General features: G+C 42.5%; 1 protein-coding gene across 3 annotated transcripts in view; it reads right to left on the minus strand.

The window, feature by feature from the left end:
• rcan2 (regulator of calcineurin 2) overlaps nt 1-17,875 on the minus strand; it is a 58,384-nt gene that overhangs the window by 6,875 nt on the left and 33,634 nt on the right. For all 3 annotated transcript variants that reach the window (XM_010882643.3, XM_010882644.5, XM_010882645.5), the window contains 2 exons: nt 8,510-8,683; nt 7,651-7,822 (listed from right to left, as the gene is read on the minus strand). In XM_010882643.3, coding sequence (XP_010880945.2) covers nt 7,651-7,822; nt 8,510-8,683 — 346 coding nt within the window. The remainder of the gene's footprint in view (nt 1-7,650; nt 7,823-8,509; nt 8,684-17,875) is intronic.

The following is a 17,875-nucleotide window of genomic DNA, read 5'->3' on the forward strand; positions in this document are numbered from 1 at the left end:
TACCACATTCATATTACAGTTCTACTGTCCCTGGGTTAACCCTGTGGTGTGTCAGAACCTATACACCCAGCCATGTCTTCACAGTACTACCACATTCATATTACAGTTCTACTGCTCCTTTGACCCACTCACTGGCCTTTTTGGTCATAGCATCTGCGCCAAGATTGAAGGTTGAACTTTGATTCAAGCCCTAACAAAGATGGTAAAAACAGAATCCATTGCGTCTCCACTTGGCACTTGGCACTTGTCACTACAGCGATACAGTATATTTGGTGATAAACTCTGTAATGGACCAGCATTCTTTCAGGAGCGTATGTATATCTACTTGGCTGACACTCAAACACGACAAAAGGTTCCTGCTCCTAAGAGCCATTGTGGTAAACACAAGCCAAGGCTACCTGCTTATTTATTTAGTGGGCCTTCTGCCCTCCTGACCAGATCCTAATTACAGTGGCGCCTGCCTCTATTCTGCCACACATGCTTGGTAAACCCTTCACCCATCTAACTGCCCACCGGTGCGCCTGAAATATTTCATTAAGTGTTTTCCATTCTCAAGTGTAGCTGCAGTGTAGGTGATCGACTGAAAGACGGGAGCAACAAAAGCCTTCTCTCCTTAACATGGCCTTCTGCGGGATGGAGGAAGCCTTGTGGGGGTACAGCATTATAGTACAGTATACAATACAGTACTACACTACAGTAAAGTACACTACAAGAGTGTACTATACTACAGCAAAGTACATACACGCACACTATATAATTATATAGTTCTTAGTCTTAATACCAACTCTTACCAATTTTTGATGGAGCATAGTGACTACAAAATACACCCCCATTTGCTCCATTGGACAAAATACCATGAATGTTTAAATTATTGTTCATAGTAAGGCCTATTATTATTAATCTAGTCCCTAAAGAAATGCAATGTTTTCGCTTTGATGAGTAATTTCCTGTGATTGAATTAAGAATAGGTGCGTATTAACTGCTTGAGTTCAGAAATTGATGGATTTTAATGGCATAACATCTAGATCTTCAAGAGGGGCCCAATGCAAGTGCACCAAATGACATGAACCAAAATGACACATAAAATGTTTTCAAAACGGAAAAAAGGTATTCTGCTAAGACAAAAGGCTACAGTGGATATAAAAAACACCCCTTTTAAAATGCCAGTTTCTTGTGATGTAAAAGAATGAGACAAAGATAAATCATGTAAGAACTTTTCCCATCTTTAATGTGACCTATAACGTAAACAATTAAATTGAAAAACAAACTGAAATCTTTGAGGGGGAAAAATGTTGTGCCAAAATTGCCTGGTATTTGGAACTGTTCATAATTCCCTACACCCTGACTAAGGCCCCGGTTCCAGCTGAAGAAAAACAGCCCCAAAGCATGATGCTGCCACCACCATGCTTCAGTGTGGGTATGGTGTTCTTTGGGTGATGAGCAGTGTTGTTTTAGCGCCAAATGTACCTTTTGGAATTATGGCCAAAAAGTTCAACCTTGGTTTCATCTAACCATAACACATTTTCCCACATACTTTTGGGGGATTTGATGTTTGTTTTTGCAAACTTTAGCCGGGCTTGGATGTTTTTCTTTGTTAGAAAAGGCTTCCGTCTTGCCACCCTACCCCATAGCCCATTCATATTAAGAATATGGGATATTGTTGTCACATGTAGCACACAGCCAGTACTTGGCAGAAATTCCTGCAGTTCCTTTAATGTTGCTGTAGGCCTCTTGGAAGCCTCCCTGACCAGTTTTCCTCAGGAATCACTGCATTACACTATAGTACTGCGTGTACTACAGTAAAGTACACTGCAGTTTAGTACTACATTAAAGTACACTACAGTTCAGGAATACAGTAAAGTACACTACAGTACTATACTACACTAAGTTATGTAAGAAGCTTAAAAATCCCCATTCTCAGTAAACTGCATCATTTGCTTGTTAAACTGCATACATGCCTTGCATGCCAGCCTTAGTTTAAGCCTTTCAGATTCTCTACTAATACTCTGAATAATAAAATCCTGCAATGCACTTTCCGGCAAACACACACACACATGCAAACACGCCCACTAATGCAGTGTGATAGATAGCAATAGTAAGTGCCTGATGTTTACAGTTACATAAACCCAGTTTTAAAAGAAACATTGTCTGTACATAAGTGCACTCTACAGTATTACATTCTGAGTCTAAACAGTGTTTTAAAAGTTTACATTTATATACATTCTGCACTGTATTCCATGACTTAAAAGGCATTATGCCCAAGGCTTTAAGTGCTACTTCAGTTTACCAGGAAATATTCACCACCGATTTTTTTAATAGCACAATCTCATTTTAGTTGCTGCATTTTAAGTGTTATAAACATGTCAGATAACCAGATCCATTAGCCTAAAGTACATAAATACCAAATACCTCCTATTAAAAATAGCATCAAGAGGACAGTTCTCCCTCTACAGGTGTCTACAAGTCATTGATTGCTCACAGTCATTACTAAGCAGTATTCCCTTGATCTCATGTCAATCTCTAAGGCTTTTACTATAGCTGCAGAACTGACTGTAACTCAAGGTATTAAAGATGCACTCGCATATTTCGGACTGCTGGCTGTAAAAATTATTTGATCCCCTGCTGATTTTGTATGTTTGCCCACTGACAAAGAAATGATCAGTCTATAATTTTAATGGTAGGTTTCTTTGAACAGTGAGAGACAGAATAACAACAAACAAATCTAGAAAAACGTATGTCAAAAATTGTATAAATTGATTTCTCAATCAGAAAGATTTCTGGCTCTCAGGTGTCTTTTATACAGGTAACGAGCTAAGATTAGGAGCACACTCTTAAAGGGATTGCTCCTAATCTCATTTTGTTACCTGTATCAAAGACACCTGTCCACAGAAGCAATCAATCAGATTTCAAACTCTCCACCATAGCCAAGACCAAAGAGCTGTCCAAGGATGTCAGGGACAAGATTGTAGACCTACACAAGGCTGGAATGGGCTACAAGACCATCACCAAGCAGTTTAGTGAGAAGGTGACAACAGTTGGTGCGATTCTTCGCAAATGGAAGATAAACAAAATAATTGTCAATCTCCCTTAGTCTGGGGCTCCATGCAAGATCTCACCTCGTGGAGTTGCAATGATCATGAGAACGGTGAGGAATCAGCCCAGAACTACACAGGAGGATCTTGTCAATGATCTCAAGGCAGCTGGGACCATAGTCACCAAGAAAACAATTGGTAACACACTACACCGTGAAGGCCGCAAGGTCCCCCTGCTCAAGAAAGCACATGTACAGGCCCGTCTGAAGTTTGCCAATGAACATCTGAATGATGCCGAGGAGAACTGGGTGAAAGTGTTGTAGTCAGGTGAGACTAAAATTTAGATTTTTGGCATCAACTCAACTCGATGTGTTTGGAGGAGGAGGAATGCTGCCTATGACCCCAAGAACACCACCCTCACTGTCAAACATGGTGGTGGAAACATTATGCTTTAGGAGTGTTTTTCTGCTAAGGGGACAGGACAAGTGCGCCACATCAAAGGGATGATGGATGGGGCCATGTGGCCAGGTGAGAACCTCCTTCCCTCAACCAGGGCATTGAAAATGGGTCATGGATGGGTATTCCAGCATGACAACGACCCAAAACACACGGCCAAGGCAACAAAGGAGTGGCTCAAGAAGAAGGACATTAATGTCCTGGAGTGGCCTAGCCAGACTCCAGACCTTAATCCCATAGAAAATTTGTGGAGGGAGCTGAAGGTTTGAGTTGCCAAACGTCAGCCTCGAAACCTTAATGACTTGGAGAAGATCTGCAAAGAGGAGTGGGACAAAATCCCTTCTGAGATGTGTGCAAACCTGGTGGCCAACTATAAGAAAAGTCTGACCTCTGTGATTGCCAACAAGGGTTTTACCACCAAGTATTAAGTCATGTTTTGCAGAGGGGTCGAATACTTATTTCACTCATTAAAATGCAAATCAATTTATAAAATTTTTGACATGCATTTTTTTCTGGATTCTTTTGTTGTTATTCTGTCTCTCATTGTTCAAATAAACCTACCATAAAAATTATAGACTGATCCTTTCTTTGTCAGTGGGCAAACGTACAAAATCAGCAGGGGATAAAAAAAAAATCACTCACTGTATATTGTACAGTGTTTGTTTGTATGTATGTTTACAGTAAGGTAATTCTATTTAAATCAACAGATTTTGAGGAGTCAGTGGGAGGAAGAGGAGAGATACGGTGAGAGACTGTAGAGGAAGAGAGTTCCCTAGGGGTTTGACAGCTTAGATTCACTAATACCAAACACTGTTGCATAATTTAAATGGTCCAACATCACATCCCATCAACCAGGGCCATTTTTTACTGCCATTGCAGCTTAACATATCAGTGACAGACAGATAAGACTGAGGGGTGGACAGAGACAGACAGGCAGGGAGACAGACAGGCAGGGAGACAGACACAGTGGGATGACATTTAATATTCACTATTTTAAAATGGTTTCCGTCATTGACTTAAAACACTGTCAGGTGTGGAGCAAGGGGAGAGAGAGAGATGCTGTCGGTCAGTTATGTACTATGAACTGCAGGTGCTATAACCGCTTTAGCTCTTTCTCTCTCTTTATATCATTGACTTGGACTGAGAGTTTATTTATTGGGGGAGTTAACCATGCGTTTGGCTGCTCAACCAAAGATAAAATAAGCAGACTGGCCAGAATCCGTGAAACAGCTGTTTTGATGAGAATACGAGGCTCTTGGCAGGATGCAGAATGGCTTGACTCGTTTATATTCACACTGAAACTGGCCATTCTCAGAATGTAGTAGCCTACCATTCACAGTGCTAAGTGTAACTACTAAATACTAACTAACTGTATCTAACTTGGCTTTGTCACTAAACGTAGATGAAGAGCACTTCAGGATCAGGCACATAGTGAATACCAGACCAGAAGTTGACCGACACTAGTTTAAACAACAAGACATAACAGCTGACAGACTGACTGCCATTTGCATTCACTGCATGTTCTTACTAAACCTCAGACTTTAAGACAGCGATCCTTCTTACGCTAGACACAATTGTCACTGTCACTCCCTCTTGACTGAGTGACGAAATGGCTGGCGTGACTCAATCCCAGAGGAGTGTTTGGGTTCATCAGATGGTGCTGTTGAGAGAGACGTGTTGATACTGCTCTACTAGCAGAGATGAAGAAACCTGCGGTGTGCGGGGAGTCCGCCACGGCAAGCTGTCCATGTCTTCCCCGCTCATGCATTATTCATGGTTCACATGACAACCCACAGCAGAACCTTTGTGGAGAGTGGCACCGCTTTAGCGTGCAGCTCTTTCAAGTAAGGAGCGTATTAAATTTAGAGCAGAAGCCCTGACTACATGAAAAGCAGAGGCAGACTGAAGCAGAGTGGACTGAAGGATGAGATCCATTCTGACTGGTGTGCTGTCCTAAAATGTCTCATGTCTTGAACTAGTGAGAGATACAGTCATGTGGAAAAGTAAGCACACCCGTTTTAACATTTGTTCACATGGACATGTAACATTATTGACAAATTATATAAACCTAATTTATCAAATGACACTGAAATATAATAATTAGCAATCATTAATTCAAAATGAAAATTAATCTTCAGATATACAATTTCATAGTGTACCCACCATGCTTTGCTAGTTAATGTTGCCTCCACTGGCTGAAATAAGTTAATGTAGCCATTTCTTTTCACTGTCTATCAGTCTCTTACATTGACTGGAAGGAATTTCTGCCCACCCATCTTTACAGAACTGCTTCATCTGTGTCATTTTCAGGGGCCCAACTCCCCCCAAAACATTTTGATAGGACTGAGATCTGGGATCTCAGTCCTTAGTTGTAGCTTTGCTTGCGTGTTTTGGATCACTGTCCAGTGGCAGAATCCATGCTCGGTACAGCTATTTCACAGACTCTCATAAAAAATTATCTGGTACAAAATGGAATTCATGATTGGCTCACTGATGGCAAATTGTCCAGGCCCTAAAGCAGCCCCAAACCACAATGCCCATGCTTTATGGTTAGTTTGAGGTTCTTCTGTTCATGTTTTTGCCAAACATGTTATCTGGCATTGCAGCCAAACAAATCAACCATTGACTCATCTGTCCAAAACACATTGTCCCAGTAGTTTGGACTTTACCCAGGTGTTGTGTAGCAAACTTCAGTCACGAGAGAGAGAGAAGAGGCTTCTTCCATCCTGACCTCCCATGTAGGCCAAGTCTCTTTCTGACAGTTTCTTAGAGACTTACATGAGCATGTTGAGGTCAGCTTTTGGGGCTGAATTTGATGGGATGAGCTGTCCTATACAGATTGCCATGATCTGGAATTGTCTCCATTTGTTAATGCCGCAGATTCACAGGCATCAAAAATCTTGGGCCTTGAATAGGTCTTTTGATCGTAGCATAATATGTGTTATCACACTCCCATTTTGTCAAGACCAAACCACACCAAGTATCTCATCTTTATGAAAGGCTGGATCCTCTCACGTTATTCTCTAATGATTGTCTAATTATTTGCACCTGTTTTGGTGCACCTGATTCTAATCTTAGCCATCATATGTGATGGTAAATGTAGGGGTGTACTATTTCATGTGTCCAAATAAAAAAAGAACGTACTTATCTCTTCACATGACTGTACATGTTTCCACAACAAACGAGAAGTTGCTCCATTTTAATGTCATGTTATTGTGTGCAATTATTTTTTAATCAATACATATGATAGGAAACCGACTGGTCAGAATTACATTACAACCTGTGTTGATGACAGTGCTAAACTTGTCCATGGACCTAATACAGGACTCATCATTGGTATTTTAGATGAATTCCCCCCCTTTTGGGACAAAGTTATAATGTGATCCACCCCCATGAGTGGAATGTCCTTTAAAGTTTAAATACACAGCTTGATGCCTGTAATAAACCTGGTGGAAGACATTTCCCATGGGAAAAGAAGACCAGGGGCAGGGGAGTAGAAACATTGACCTGAATGATCTCTTAGGAAATACACAGACATGCCCAAAATGGAAAAAGTTCTGACATGACTTATCTTGGTCTCTTTCTTTTACATCACAAGAACCTGGCATTTTAACAGGGGTGTGTAGACTTTTTATATCCACTGTAGCTGTTTGTAGGCTGTTTATACAAATATCTGGAATGTTGTTTTAGTTGCCCAAAACTCCTTCAATCCTTCAAAAAATACTTTAATGACCCATTCCATCATAACATTACTTTTAATTTCTCCTTTGCCTACGCTATCAAAGATATGGGAAAATAAATGTATATGATGGAAGGGAAGATGAGCTCTGCATAGGAAGAAAATTGGAATGTTTGAGGGGAAATGACAGACAGGCCTAGGGTAGCCTATCACATCTGCCTCACCGCTTAAAACAACCGATTTGGCAACACGACCAAAAACAACAAGCCTCTGGGTTTGTAAAAATGTATTATCTTATTCTGAAACGTTTCCGACCGGCATTATCATTTTGGTGAACCGTGACCTGAACAGCAGGTTGAAATCTTGTTCTCATTCCATCCAACAGCTTATTTCTTTATGCGGCAGTAAACTGAGCAGCAACAAGAAGGAGAGGAATGACGTGAATAAGAAACGGTATGCAGTGTACAGACAGTGGTGACTCACCCGGGCCTAGCTTGGCCACTGCATAGAGCAGGTCGTAGTTAATAACGGGTGTGGCCTCATCTATCTGCTGCCAGCCAATGGGAGGAGAGCCAGGAGGAGAGATGAGGAACTGTTTAGAGGGCTGGGGAGGAGCCAGGTGCAGGTTATCGCCATCCGATACTGGGTTCTGGACCTGAGGTAGGGAGGAGGAGGGAGAGCCAGGGAGAGCCAGGGAGAGAAAGTGAGATATAGAGAGGACGGGGGGAGAAAAGTGGCCATTTATTAGTGAATCAGATGCACTGGGCTTGAGCGAGCTCAACTAAGATTAGTGGTGACTGACTGGGTAGAGTCAGACTGACCAACCCACGTCATTGCCACCTTGACTACTCAGCACCATAATCTGTACAGATCACACGTAGGTCATCAGATAGCTGGGCTGTGGCTCTGTTCGCCAGACAGCACAGTGTAAGGTTGGGCTCCGCAGATATTATGTAATCTCTTTTAGAGCATAACTTCTGGATGTAATCTCTCTCTCTCTCATTTGTGACCCTAATATCCTTTGGGAGAGGAATTAGACAGGCCTATTGGCTAATGTGGAGTGATCTCACAAAAAATGGCGCGCGCGCGCACACACACACACACACACACACACACACACACAAACACAGAAGAGGATTTTAGTGTTAGTCACACTGCAACGCTGACAAAATGTTGACATGAAAACTTTTCTATAAACACAGCTTTTTCCCCACAAACAACATGACCCCCCACACCTAAAGCCAGTGTCTTAATGGGTCTTAATGTGTCTTAATGTGTCTAATGCTTGTAAGGGCTTAGTTAAAGTCACAGTCTACGGCAGTCAGGCTTGTTGACTACTGACCTGGGCGAAATACAGTTTGAGCTTTTTGCCCCTGAAGGGTGTTTCATGCAGCTCTATCCTGGCGCTGGCGGCTGCTTTGGGGTTGCTGAAGTTAATCCGGACGCGCCGGAAGCTCTTGAACTGCTGGAACGTCACCCGCTCATCATAGGCCAGGAACAGAGCCTCGAACATCCCCTGAACCCAGCCATATGCAGAGAGAGGGGGGAGAAGAAAAGAAATCATACGATTTGAGATATAAAATGCCAAAGCATGAATAATTCAGATTGTCATATAGTAGGTCCTTGGGGGGGGGGGGGGGGGGGGGGGGGGAGACAAAATGTTTAATGTCCAAGGCCTGCTAAGGTAAGATTAGCTCCTCTTCCCAACTGCAGCTTCCACCAGTTCACACAGAATCTTGTCTAAACTTAATAAACGGCTTATCATGAACAAAGGATGCAGCGGGTCTGTATTGTTTTATTGGGTGAAGACGTTACCCAATAAACCTTCCATTTATTGAGCCTGGCCAGGGCAGAGATACGGGGAGAGGGAGAGAGCATGTGTGAATGGAATCCGGCAGAGCCGCTTGCTTAGCATTCATTTCCTGCTAGGGAACAGAGCTAATGAAAGGTGTCTTATCTGAATGTCATCTAATATCCCAGCCCTGGACTCCTGAGTGAAGGAAGTATGAGAGCGTGAGAGAGAGGGCAGTGGGAGTGGGAGAGGGTTAAAAAGAAAGACGAAAAACGCAATGATTTCCTCAGTCCAGGGGACCACGCACAGATCTGCGAAAACCAGGGCTCTACAGCCTGGTGTCAACACATCTGTCCCTGAAGCTGTGTCCTCCATGACCCCAGCTCATAACAGCCAGCTCGACCCCATATAGAGTTCATAGGTTATGGCCAGACCAGGTAATATACTGAGCAATAGGGATGATTGCGTCAAGCACTGAACACCAAACCGAAACAGAAATCTTCCACTTAAATTCTTTGACGGGTACTTTTTATTACAACAAGCAGGTTTTACATGGATCCTTAACGACAAAGAGCAGAACACATGGCCTACTTCCCCTCCACTCTGGCTCCTTCCTTCCACATGGAGCTGAGCTGCTGTTCTAGCAGCCTCTAAATAAACCACCTCATTAGCCAGTAATGAGTGTGAAAATAAGCCCTTTTAAAGGGAACATCTGGTCCTTAACTATGCATCTAAAAATATATTCGCTGTAAATTGATTAGCAGCACGCGTGTGTAAAAAACATTACAGCATTTCATTTAGATCTTGTTGAGAGTGAAGAGTGAGACGCAATATTGAGACTACAAGTCACTGAGAGCATGTTCCTGTTATGTACAACAAATGAGATGGATCTTTTCTTAGTCAGTTCACACATGTACCCAGGAAGGGTTTTTTGTATTCACCTGGTTCTCCATCAAACAAACAATGGTCACAAGACATTGTTTAAAAGGCATCTCTTAAAACTAGTCTGACAAGAGTACTTCCAAGATGCCACATCTCACCCCCGTCAAAACATTCATTTCGCAACACTTTGAGTCAGTCAGATACAATTGCAGTCTCTATCGGCACGCCTGACAAAGAGAGTGTGTTGGCTGCTTGTTGTGTCGGGGCCAGTGACAGACGACGATACGGTAGGCTGATAATTCAGGCGGTCATTTTCTAAACCAGTCAACGTGCCTTAGAGCTGGCTTCCTGTCAGGGTGTATATCGGGCCCCCCAACCCTGGACTGTGTGCTCTGGGAGTGGACAGCAGCAACTGGCCTGACAGACGAATGGTGCGAGTTCCGTCCAGATTGTTGTATTACTCCTCTCCGACAGGTTACTGGCTGTACGGGGGTGTGAAATACGACTCTGTTTGGTCAGGGTGCAGAATATAACTCTGTTTGTTGGGGGTGTAGCGTGGAGCTCTGTAAGGTGGGGATTGTAAAATATAGCTCTGTTTGGTGGTGATGTATAAAATATGTCTGTTTGGTGGGGGTTTAAATTGGAGCTCTGTTTAGTGGGGGTTAAGCAGTGCCGGATCGAGCCTTTTAGGTGCCCTAATCAAAATGCAATTGATTTGGGGCCCCCTCGCCCCTATCGGTCGGGGGCTCCCTAGCAGTAAGAGCCCCATAGAGGTTGGGGGCCCTAAGCGACTGCTTATTGTCACTTATGCCTGGAGCCCACTTTAGTCCCTAACAGAGGAAAAGATACAGGCACTTTAGAAATGATTCCCAGACTGCATCTTTAACTGATTAGGAAAATCTGTAAAAAAAAAACAAAAAACAACTGCAGTTGTAGTGGACAAAATGAGAAATCATAGCAGACACAAACCACAGTGATGTATAGCACAGACGAGTTCAATACAGAAGAGTTCAAGAATTGAAGAGGTTGAGAATGTACACCAACCAAATAATATGAATAATACAGCCTTTTGAGAGAGAGGTGCTCCTGCATTTCTTTGTGTGCTCCTACATTTTTTCATTTAGGAGCACATGCACTCCTTGGGAAAGAAGTTAGTGTAGAACCCTGCAAAACATGTAACTGAACATAGATTTGAGTAAGATTTTCTATGACCAATTTGAAGATTTACTCCATAATCCAGAAATTGTAACAATTTTCTTATTTTCAGGAATCCTTTGGGGTGTCAATTATTTTGATTACTTGGCAAAAACAAACATACTGCAATTTGCATATATATTTTTGCATAAAATAGAGCTTTTTATATTTACAGCTGGGGGCCAATTATTTTGGTGATTGTACAGTCTACCATGTAGCCATCTATAGTTTGTGGCCAGTTTATTATGTACACCTATTGAGTACCAGATTGGTGCATCAAATCATGTTGACACAATCGCAGCATGCAGTTGCTGCAGATTAGACGGCTGTAAATCCACGCTGTGAACAGACCGTTCCATCTCATCTCAAAAATGCTGCCCGGACCCCTCAATTAAACTGAACCGGCATTCCCACCTTTTCTCACTTCTCAGTTGTCCAGGGTTGGCAATGGCAACAGCCCATCTGTATCACATCCGAGACGTCCCTTTACTTTTCTACATTTCTGCAAGCCTTTTAACCCTAGGCCAGAACGAGGGCATTATGAGTGAATCTATTTCCAGAATAGATTAAATTCCTTTACAAATATGGACAGCGCGGTGTGGAGTGGAAGAGCGGGGGGTTTGTTATACTTGGCATGGAGGGAACAAAGCTTTCTAAAAATACTCCTCTACCACCCACTCACCAACTGATCAATGCCTTACCAAGGGACTGGTGGACGCATTCCTCCTTGTTAAGCAAATGTCTCAGTCACATTAGTGTTGGAACAATGCACATTGTTCAGGAGGAGAGATTGCTAAAAATGGTCATCCTCAGGAGGTACCTAGAGTGAATTAGACCAGGATGTGATAGGCTTGTGAGAATGAGTGTGGGTGTGTATATCTATGTGCACACAAAGATATGATAGAGTATAGCCTGTCTGACATTTGTGTGTGTGTGTGTGTGTAGGTGGGTAGGTGCTGGGTACTGAAGGCTTTCAGGCCCCTGGTCCCCTTAATGGTAAGTGAGAGTCCATAACAAATGTATCAAACCCAGCTCAGCGAAGTGACTGGTAAAGAGGGTGTTAGAGTGGGTGAGCAGAGGGATGTGCAGACCTGTTAGCTGAGGATAGAGTGGGTGAGCAGAGGGATGTGCAGACCTGTTAGCTGAGGATAGAGTGGCAGAGCAGGGGGGGGATGTGCACGCGCATAAACTGAGGATATAGTGGGTGAGCAGAGGGATGTGCAGACATGTAAAGCTGTGGACAGACTGGTTGAGCGGGAAGGATGTGTAGATGTGGAAAGATGAGAATAGAGTGGCTGGGCTGGGAGGAGGGGAAGGAGTGAGTAATGACTATTACATATCTGGAGCTGCTTCCAGGAGCATATGGAGGTGATGATGCACCACAGCTGCTTTTGTCCAGCATTATAATAGATGACAATGACCTTGCCGAAGCACCACTGTAGTTCAACTGCACACACTTTGTCCTCTGGGGATAGAGACAGGCAGTAGGTCACATATCACACTGACTGACGGTTACTGACTTCAAAAGCAAATCCTGACACATTCAGGTAGGATACATTAAAAAGCATCTACAGTAGTGTGACATGTTACTTTAAGAGCAGGGGAAATGAATGCATGACTCACACAACCTCTAAAGGATGATACAATCCTATAACCTTTTAATTATATGCATTCTGACTGCAGAATGATAAAGAGATGGATACACAGAAGGTGCAGCATATCATTCAGGAGTAGTATCCCCCTCTATAAAACTATATTGCCCTGGGTGACAAAGGACTGGAAAGACAAGGACATTGACCTCATCTTTCATACTGGTTCATGCATCAGATGATTTTGAAAGCGCTGGTTGTCATTATATGGGTTCGTTTAAATCAGGTGATATGTTTGGCCAGGTGGACAGTGATGCACCTTTTTGCTCGCTGTTGCTATGGGGTTTGCAAGATTGAGACCTTTGCACAGGTAGAACGACGAAGAATAACACTGGTCACCTCCATGTCTCGACCTGTCTCCCATTATCACTGCATGAGAAAGACCCGTCCACTCTTGGAGAGATGTATTACTCTTGGACAACGTTGACACAGCACAAACATACTAGGAGGATTCCTGTGCTAAAGTACACAGCAGAGCTACGCTGAGAAGGTAGATCAGTTTCTAGTGTTCCAACTTGGAATGTAGAGCATCATCCAGTGCTCCAACTTGGAATGTAGAGCATCATCCAGTGCTCCAACTTGGAATGTAGAGCATCATCTAGTGTTCCAACTTGGAATGTAGAGAAGCTTCTAGTGTTCCAACTTGGAATGTAGAGAAGCTTCTAGTGTTCCAACTTGGAATTTAGGAGATTCTAGTGTTCCAACTTGGATATTTAATGTGTTGTGCTCTCTGCATTTAGAATGTTAATCAGAAACAGCCTGGGTTCATTCCTACATTGTTTTCACCTGAATTTCAAGACAATCCCAACCAGGAGGACTTACAGGCTGGGAGCAACACTCCTCTGCAGAACACCGACAGGAAAGATTGCTACATTGCTAATCCATCTTAGCTGACCTTCCTAAAGCTTTAGTTGGGCCAGAATGACTGACTGTACATATCAGCTGAAGACTCAATCTTGCTAACGATTGAATAAATATGCAATGGAACATTACCTGATCTCTGTCTTGTGTATTTGTCTAGCTTATATTTAAGGGAAAGTACATTGGTCACAGACAAGGTATATAAGGGAATGTGAGTCATGGCAGGACACAATGAGAGCTGCTTTCTTTGGTGTAGTTGACTTAGAGAAGAGGGTGGAGAAAGTCTTGTGACTGGTTAATAGCACCAACTATTCAGATGACCAGGAAAAGGTCCTATAAACCTGACTAGAATGTCTGGGTGAATAGGAGTTGACAATGACTTAGCTGTGTAATGATATGATATAGAACTGTCATCGCCTGGACCTAGCACTCACACAATCCTTCCAAGAAAAAGTGAGGCCATAGTGTAAAGTATCCATTCAAGTGTCTCTCCAGAACTCTGGTGGATTAGTTACAGACCACAACCTTCTGTAGCGTGATTCCCGTGCTGGATCAACTGGGGAAAGTATTTGTGGGTTATAGTGATATTTGGGTTGAAAAGGAAAGTCTCCTGGGAACGAGCTGAGGAGATTGTACCATAGCAGTGGTCATGGCAACACACTAAACACAGGGACACAACACTGGTGGTCATTATACTGTACGGTGGTGTTAGGGAGTCATCCAGATTAAACAGCAGAACACATCCATCATGTTGCATCATGGATGCCATCAGGATAACATAGTTACTGTAAATCCAGTCAACCTCAAGGGTATTTTCCTGGTTAATAAAGGTGAAATATATGAATACCGAGGAATGTTCCACGATGCAGTACTTACAGATGTTAAAAATCACCAACAAACAGGGCCATGACAATTCTCAGACTCACGCATGCATACCCCCATGCATACAGCCATGCATACATCCATGCATACACACACACAAGCAGTGGTAGCACAGTTCAGCCTGCCCGTGCATTCATTTAAGTGCCCTTACACTGTCGGAAGCTGAAAAGGTTAACAGGGAACATCCTCAAAATTGCCATCTGGTGTTTGTAGTGGTCTCACCATTAAAACCAAATGTCAACATGGAGGGGCTCATAATGAAATCTATTAAAGAGGGTTCCAGAGTTTATACGCCCTAATTATGGACATAAATATCCTAATGAATCAAAGTGCTCCGGATGAGTGTAAAACCAGAGAGAGAAAAACAACACTGACAGGGGTGAATGTTTGGTGTGTCACTGACAGACAGGGGGAGAGATGTTTCAAGAAAAGTGATCTTGATCCCTGGCACTATTCTGTCTGCTGTCATAATTCCCAAATGCTATTCCATAAAAACAAGAAGGCCATGCATGCGGTTTCGGTGCACGGCAACACTAACCATAACTGGTAGAGGTAAGCGGCTCGTTTAATGGGATGGGGGAGGACAGGCTGACGCAAAGGCTTGCTCAAGGTCAAACGAAAGTCAGAAAGACTGACAGACAGAAAATGTGTTTTTGTGTAGGAAGCCTGGGGACGGGCCAAGCCGCGGTCCGTCTTTATAAACACCCAGCTCACTCTGACGTCTACGAGTATGAGACATTAAACCACCAAACCCGCACGTTGGTTTTCTGTCCTTGTTGGGACCAGAAAAATGATGAGCTATTTCACACAACACACACACAAACACGCCACCCAAGAGATGATAACACATCAACTACAAAATAGGAGAAGTGAATGACAGAGCGAAGGGCCTCGGTACTCCGCTAAACTTTGCGTTGTGACACCTCACCTTGAGGAAACAGACAGAGCAGATCAAAACAGGATCATCAAGAAAGACTGGGCAGCACAGACAGCTCCACAACAGCATAACAAACTCTCCCACTAAAACACACAGCCACTCTGTACTGTAAATCCATAACATCATCAAATGTGTCCGTTTTACAGAAAGGAACAAAAGTGATCCAAGCTGTTGTGTTTTTAATACGGCCTCCTTTGAGGGTGGTGTGGCATGCATGTTGGCATTTAAGTAATTACAGCGCTGTGTTACCAGAGCCAAATGGCCATGTTCACTGTTCATTTACTGGCATAAACCCCTTCGTGGAGGAAAGGATTGCATCCAAGCGCTAAACCAGACTCGCCTTTAGACCCATTCACATATGAATGTCAACTTTAACAACACAGGATACTACATGGAGACGAGAGAAGGAGATGTTAGCCAGAGACTTAAGTAACAGCCACATGAAAACATGTTTCTGTTCCTTAACTTTTAGTGAAAAGCAAACACATCCAGACTGAAGACCGCCCTCTGTTACCAGGCAGGTAATCTCATATCACTGAGGAGATGGAGGATTGTTCTCTCCACACACCCACTTTCCAGTAATGTGATTTAATGTGACACTACAGCTGGCATGGGAAAAGCTATGGAGAAAAGACCAAACGGGAGGGCTGGAATATGGAAAGTTAGGCATGTTACTATAAAGAGAAAGTGATTCTCAAATGTTCACGCATAAACTTCCCCAAACATGACATACCCCGTTTATATCACCCTGTACTGAACAATGGTTGCATACAACCCTCTTGTCTCTCTCTAAAGTGTGGCAATAGCTTCATTTGACCAAAAGAGAATTAATTCAATACTCAATGAAACAGAGAATCCTTTTAAATGTGACGAACACTGAGCTGCCATGCGGCACTAAGCATTAAGCAAACAAATATTTTCCCCAACCATAACCCTTACCTAACCTTAATTCTAACCCTAACCCTAAACTTAATGACAAGTCTGACAAAGCTTTTCAAAGTGAGCAAAGGCCAAATGTCCTAACTTTGCATGACTCTCCTTGTTTTAGATTTGTAGTAAAGATCTTAGTAAAACCTGATCTTTAACTCAAAACTTTCCCATGACATTACCTCATATACTGTCACAAGTTTTCATAGTCAGTCCACAGTAATTACTTCAGTAATGATAGTTTTTAGTGTTGGGAATATAGTGTTTATGTGCTCATCCACCCACAGGAGATGATCCCAACACAACACACCCATAAGCTGCAGTCTGCAAAATATATACTGTTCAAAATTCCCAGTTCACATATTCAAACCATATACCATTCACAACCCACTCAGTCTAACCCAGTTCACATATTCAAACCATATACCATTCACAACCCACTCAGTCTAACCCAGTTCACATATTCAAACCATATACCATTCACAACCCACTCAGTCTAACCCAGTTCACATATTCAAACCATATACCATTCACAACCCACTCAGTCTAACCCAGTTCACATATTCAAACCATATACCATTCACAACCCACCCAGTCTAACCCAGTTCACATATTCAAACCATATACCATTCGCAACCCACTCAGTCTAACCCAGTTCACATATTCAAACCATATACCATTCACAACCCACTCAGTCTAACCCAGTTCACATATTCAAACCATATACCATTCAAAACCCATTCAGTCTAACCTAATTCAGTTAATCAAATCATATGCCATTTATAACAATCAGTTGAAGAAAGTTGACTTTTTCAAACCATAAACATTTCAAAACCTAGTCAGTTCAACCTAGTTCACATATTCAAGGACAGTCAGAGTAAAAATGATCTATTCATCCAAAATAGAGTAAGAGTCACAAACTTAGAGGATAGAGGATGACAGATTCAGATTTTTCAAGGCTTATGATACCAATTACTAGAATTATAATACTAAATGAACAATCAGCACATGTAATTTCCTAACATATTACATCAATAAAATAGACTGTACATCTTGATAGTTCCCCATTAATAAGCAGTCATTAGAATTTGTGCGGAAAGACAGGAGCGCAGGGCATGGATATTTTATACTGGATAACACTTATTAATCAATAGAAGTTCTAATAAAGCAATGATGAATGCCAAAAGTCTACAGACTGCACTGGCTATTCATTGATTATTATGGCATAGGTGTCAGGTTAATCTTGAGGACTCAGGTTTGAGGCACAAAAAATAAGGCAGCCCTGAACCACTTCCACTGACACCTTGGTAATCTAGAGACCTTGGTAACCTAGAGACCTTGGTAACCTAGAGACCTTGGTAACCTAGAGACATTGGTAACCTAGAGACATTGGTAACCTAGAGACCTTGGTAACCTAGAGACCTTGGTAACCTAGAGACCTTGATAACTAGGCTCTCGTGTAGCTCAGAGCATGGCACTTGCAACGCCAGAGGATGTGGGGAATCCACAGGGAATCAAACCTACCTAAGATAAGGGTGTCAGCTAAAATGTAAATGTAACCTAAAATGTAAATGTAACCTACTG

Source organism: Esox lucius, chromosome 18 (genome assembly GCF_011004845.1).
Source record: "Esox lucius isolate fEsoLuc1 chromosome 18, fEsoLuc1.pri, whole genome shotgun sequence".
In the NCBI taxonomy this organism is placed as follows: domain Eukaryota; kingdom Metazoa; phylum Chordata; class Actinopteri; order Esociformes; family Esocidae; genus Esox; species Esox lucius.